The sequence below is a fragment of the Cebus imitator genome, unplaced genomic scaffold (assembly GCF_001604975.1).
Source record: "Cebus imitator isolate Cc_AM_T3 unplaced genomic scaffold, Cebus_imitator-1.0 Scaffold315, whole genome shotgun sequence".
NCBI lineage: Eukaryota > Metazoa > Chordata > Mammalia > Primates > Cebidae > Cebus > Cebus imitator.
In genome coordinates, this window is record NW_016107630.1 from 1,117,965 (window position 1) to 1,124,058 (window position 6,094).

At 42.0% G+C, this 6,094-nt stretch overlaps 1 protein-coding gene across 9 annotated transcripts in view; it reads right to left on the reverse strand.

The window, feature by feature from the left end:
• PTBP2 (polypyrimidine tract binding protein 2) overlaps positions 1-5,056 on the reverse strand; it is an 88,562-nt gene extending 83,506 nt beyond the window's left edge. For 4 of the 9 annotated variants that reach the window (XM_017503786.2, XM_017503788.1, XM_017503785.2 and 1 more), the window contains exons 1-2: positions 4,796-5,056; positions 3,072-3,102 (exon numbers count right to left, since the gene is read on the reverse strand). In XM_017503786.2, coding sequence (XP_017359275.1) covers positions 3,072-3,102; positions 4,796-4,803 — 39 coding nt within the window. In that variant the 5' untranslated portion in view covers positions 4,804-5,056. Of the gene's footprint in view, positions 1-3,071; positions 3,103-3,882; positions 4,038-4,771 lie in introns of those variants that run through there. The other 5 variants (XM_017503784.2, XM_017503783.2, XM_017503782.2 and 2 more) reach the window with 3 other exon arrangements.
• Between the last annotated feature and the right edge of the window lie 1,038 nt (positions 5,057-6,094).

Here is a 6,094-nt window from a genome sequence, read left to right on the forward strand (position 1 = left end):
ATGACTTACAGTTAGGTAAAGATGGCTCAGACAAAACCACGAAAGTATAATCCATGAAAGAAAAAATTGGTGAACTGGACTCCATCATAATTAATAACTGTTGTGCTTCAAAAGACAATGCTGAGAATGAAAAGATGAGTTGCAGAAAATATTTGCAGGCCATATATCTGATAACGGACTTATAACCAGAATGAAGACCTCTCAAAACACATTTAAAAATAAATAACCCAATAAAAAATTGGGCAAAAGATATAAACAGACACTTCACCAAAGGTAACAGTTGACAAAAAACACATGAAAAGATGTTCAACATCACAGACATGAGAAGAAAGCAAATTAAAACCACAATGAACTATCACTATATATATACTAGAATGTCTATAATCAAAAAGACAAGACAACAGGCACTAACGAGGATGTGGAGGGACTGGAAATTTCATACCCTGCTGATGGCAATGTAAGATGGAACAACTACATCTAAAAAGTTTGCAGTTTAAAAAGTTAAACATATGCCTACCATAAGATCCAGACTTTCCAATCACAGCTGCCCCATCAAGAGAAATGAAGCATATGTCCACACAAAGACTTGTACAGGAATGTTCACACAACAACTATATATTTTTTTTGATCTACGGTCAGACTTGTTACCCATTGCACCAGGTGCGTCGACAACTATAATTTTAATACCTCAAAATGGAAAACAATACAAATATCCCTCAAGACTCGAATGGATTAACAAACTGCTGTACAGCCATAAAGTGTATTATTACTAAGCAACAAAAGAGAATGGACTACTGAAACACAACATGGGTGAATCTCGAAATAATTATTCTGAGTGGACTTACCTAGACCAAAAAAAGTATATACCATATGATTACATTTACCTAAAATTCTAAACAGTGTGAACTAATCTATAGTGACAGAAAGCAAATCAGTGGCTGCTTGGGGAAAGAAAAGCAGAAGGGAGGGACTATAAGGCACAAGATGATATTGCGGGCAGTGATAGATGTTCATTATCTTCATTGTGGTGATGGTTTCACAAGGGTGTACATGAGACAAAACATTGTATAATTAATATGGGTACTTTATTTTATGTCAAATTATATCTCAATAAAGCTATTTTTTAAAAAGGCAAAATGTGGGCCAGAACAATAGTTTGAATCCAATTATGTAAAGATGTTTATATGGATGGTAACATATAAATTAATAATTTCAAGAAAAAAGGCACAAAATTACCCACGCCTAATAAAAAGAAAAAACTGTGAATCAGTTTGAATTTTTTTAAACATGCACGTGCCTCAGTTTATTTAAAGCAAATTTACAAATGTTTTAAAGAACACTTAGTTACTTGTACACAGGCCTGACACCAAAGCAAAAATTCACCATTATTCTAGAAAATTAACTTTAATCATTCAGACATTAAACAATGGATTTTTTAAAATGGTGTGCAATTATTTTTATATCATCTTCTAAAGTATTCTCCTCAAACAACTAACATAAAAAACTGGTATAACCAAAGTGTTACATCTGGACATCCTATTCTGAGTCTCCTCAGTTTTCCTCCGTCTACTCATTCTGAGCCTTGCCTATAACCTCCTTTCCTTTTCTACTAATAGTGGACAAGTCACACTTGCAGTATTTATTCTTTTACAAAATTTACACGAGAAATCTGTTTGGATGGTAACTACAACATCTACCATTTTGCACTCTTTAGCTATTCCTGATTTTAAATCCCATGACTATCTCAACTTGGAAAATAGTATCACCACAAAGAGCTTGTTATTTTTCCCTCAGTCTGTATAATATGAACTCAAGAAACAAGCCTAGATATTAAAGAATGGACAAGTATCCAGTTCACTATAGGTCAGTCCACAGAAAATAAGCAAGAAAACACAGTACCATATCCAAAAGTATTCTGAAGAACATCACATCATTATGGATGCAATTTCAAGAGTTCCAAAAAGTGTCTGAACAGTCAGCATCACTGGACTAAGCAGATAGCCTCTCAAGGCAGACGGGCTTGCAAATGAAAAATTACAATACAGGCCAGAGGCCATGGCTCACGCCTGTAATCCCAGCACTTTGGGAGGCCAAGGTGGGCGGATCACGAGGTCAGGAGTTCGAGACCAGCCTGACCAAGATGGTGAACCCTCGTCTCTACTAAAAATACAAAAATTGGCCAGAGTGTAATGGCGTGTGCCTGTAATACCAGCTGCTCAGGAGGCTAAGGCAGGAGAATTGCCTGACTGAACCCAGGAGGTGGAGGCAGCAGTGAGGTGAAATTGCGCCACTGCACTACAGCCTGGGCAACAGAGGGAGACTCAGTCTCAAAAAAAAAAAAAAAAAAAAAAAAAAAAAAAAAAAAAAAAAAAAAAAAAAAAAAAAAAAAAAAAAAAAAGAGGAAGAAAAATTACAATACATTATGACATTAAAAGTCGTAAGTACTACAGGAAATGGTAAGCATTAGAACTAAAGTTTAAAGGACGAGTAGTTTTCTTAGTCAAAAGGGAAAGATTCCAAAGGATCTCTACCATAAAGTCTTTCTTTAACAGACAAACCAGCTCTCAACTTCTGATTCAAACTTGAAGCTAATTGCCTCAACAACTTTCTTTTTTAAGGATCAGGATAATTCATTTCTAATGTGTCTTATTATTGACCAAAATATATTCATTTTCATAAGACGAAGAGTAAAAAAAAAAAAGAAAGTAAAAAAAATCTTAGATTAACAAAATTATAAGATACAGGTCAAACCACTTACCATCCACTTAAAATCATTATTTCCCCTCAGAAAATTGGGATATCATTTTACATTCACAAGAAGCCATGTGTGAAAGCATTTTTAATTCCTTGATCATTCATACTTTAAAAGGTTATTCTTACACACTGCCAATTCTAGAAAAACTTACGGTGATTGCAAACTCTTTATATGGTCCAACTTTACAAATTAAAGGAAACATTTTACACTTGGGTTTTGTTGGCTACATTCATTTTCAAAAGCTAACTAAAATTTTCCAGTAATTATCATAATAATAGATCAAACAATCCCAGTTTCAAACAGAATCTTTTCCTACCTTCACACCCACTGCAACTTCAGTGACGATTCTGTAAAGAAAAAATAAATAGTTTCAACTTCTTGTTATTCTTCTAATCACTGTTTGGCTCTAAAACTTTTTAGGATAGTTCATCATTCGTAAGTCTTCCAGCCACTCACATACAGATGGGGGGAAAAAAAAAACCACAGATGGTCAATGACTTACCTGTACTGTTATCAACCTAGTTACTAAAAATAACTTTCAAACCTGAGACAAAATTCAATAAACTTGTGGTATTTTTTAACAACACATTCAATAGCCAAAAAGAACAAAACCCAAAACACCATGCCATTTCTACAATGCCAGTACACTGAGATGAACAATTTAACGCTTAAACTCTTTATTTGTCTCCATAGGAGCCAAGAATCAGGAAACATGAATTCTAGTGCAAGTTTTGCCATCAATTTCTGTGTTGATCTGAGGGGAATACTAAACTTCTCTGGGTCTATGTTTCATCTGAAAAATAATCTTTAGATAACATCTAGGATGATTTAAATTCTGTAAGACAGTTAACTTTTATAAAAGCATCTTTTTAATATATTTTTAAAAACACCAAAGTCTAGGCGCTTAACCAAATTTTTGATTCTTCAAATACTGTCGCTGAGTTCAATAAATGTGCTTGTTAAATGATACTACGTTTACACTCCCAAAAGAGCTGCATATTGCTATATTTTCGCCCTTAAGCGAGCCCCGTTTATAACGAGGAGTTAAATAAATTACTCCTTTCAGGTGTGAAGCGTTATCAGCGAGACATCGGTTCCTATCATTTCCCAGAGCTCTTGCCTCTCACCTCACTCAGCATTCTGTCTTCACTCAGGTTCGCAAAGATGCAGCATGGCTCTGGCTTTTTGTAGTCGTTATTCCAGAAACTGACCAAAGTAGCCAAAGAGATGGCCTTGTGTTGACTATCTGCTCTTGTTTCTGCCATTGCTGTTGGCCTTTACCCATGTGACTGATGTCGACCTCAAACACTTCGTTTTTTAGATGATTTAATTTCTGGGCCCTTTTGCCAAGCCTTGAATGTTTTAAGGCCCCACAAAAAGGCATTTTTCCTCCCTCCCGCCCCCACTACCAGACTCAAATGAAAACAAAGGAGTATGACATCTGCCCTCCCCCTTCCTCCCGCCGCCGCACGCCCTCCCCCCTTCCCCAGCGGCTCCCACTAGGCTTTCCCCGGAGCTCCCGCCACCCGCATCTCTCCACACCACGGCGGGCCGGGCGAGGCCGGGGAGGTTGCGGATGGCTGGGGTGCCTCTCCCCTCTTCCCCTATGGCCTCCCCCACCCCACAGGCCTGTCTCTGCCCATCCCAATGGCTCTCACAGGCACCGCTACCCCAGGGGTCGGGTCCCAGGGTACGGATCGAAATGGCTCCTAGAGGGGGCAGGGACGGACCGGCAAGACGCTATGGGGTTCCCACCCCATCCCCCGCCGCCAAGCCGGAGCCCGCTGCCACTCTGGGATCCTCATCCCCGCCATCTCCCCAATGCCTCCCCAGCCTCCAAGCCCGCTTTCTTCTCCTTTTCTCGACCAAAGCCCGCCGGGGGAAGCAAAGGGAGGGGTGTGTGCGATGGGGCGGGGGTTGGGTAACGGCAGCCCAGCCCTGGGAGGGGCCGCGGGAGGGTTTCTCGCCGGCCCGGGACCGGGCCGAAGGACTGTCCAACTCCTTTCTCACACACACCTTCTCGCCGGCCCGCTTACGTACCCGTCCATTGCCGAACCGGACAAAGCTTCGCCCAAGAGAACCGAGCCACGCAGCCAGCGAGCCACACAAGCGGCGAGAAAATGGCGGCTAGGGCCCGACGGAAATTGCCGAAGGTGCCGAGGCGCACGGGGCAGCGCGCGGCAGCGACGGCGGCGGAAAGAGCCGAGCGCGCCGGCGCCCGGCAGCGGGAGGCGAGTGGCGGGGCGCAGGGACTAGGGGGAGTGGGCGCCGCCGACGCCTCCTCAGCGCCCCCGCGCGCCTGCCTCCCTCCGCCCTCCGCCTGCCGCCCTTTGAAACCTGGCCTACTGCTGCAGACCACGGCGTCCTGGTTTCCACTCCTTGGCGGGTGTGGGTGGGACACCTCCCAACAGCACTCCACACTCTATCTGCCCTGGACCTGAGGGGGATGACCCTGATTACGGGACGGGCCCCAAGCAGCCTCCACTTTTCCCTGCAAGCCAAGTGCCAGCTTGTCTACCGTCAACCAATGCGGGCCAAGGGAAAAAAAAATTGGATAGCTTCTCCTAAGCCATCTTTTATTTGCAGACCGACTCCAAACTCTAAAACAAAAACCTTTACCCCGTTGAGCAAGACCACTTGGTAGAAACAGTACTTTCTCAAGCAAGTAGAACTCCTCAGACTGAAATACAGGCTTTTGCTTCAAGACCTGTAGTACCAAGCCAAGTGGAGGGAAATGTGATTCTCACTTCAGTTGGTGATTAGTGTGCACCTGTAGAAAATATTCGCAATACCCTGGGTGGAAAAACGGATACAAATGGAGCGATGTGTTGCAATGCTACCAATAGTTGGAGTTTAACATTTAGGGGCATGAAAGGGAAAGTGGAGACGGGAGTGGGAGCAACTGAGTCTTCAGATTGATTAGAGAGAGTAGAAGCATTAAAATGGGCTATGCAAATCGACTCCCTTTGCTAGATCTTACAGTCTCAATTTTAACTTGATGGACATTTTACTTTGACGTGTTTTTATCAGAGGCTCAATAAAATTGAGAGAGGAACCCACTTCTTGAAAATGTGCTCAGTGAGTAATGACTTTGTCAGTATCCATCCTTCTCCTGCACCCTTCACTTCCACCCCCAACACACACAAGCGCAAATACACTTCTAATCCAGAAAAATGACAAATACTCCTGTGTCCCTTCAGTGACTCTCAATATTCACACCGGGGTTTCTCATATCTCCGTCAGGCAAAGCTCTTACCCTTTACTAATTGGAATTTCACTATACCAAATGTTATTCTGTAAAACTCTTAAAATAATATTACTTTTAAATTGGATAGACCC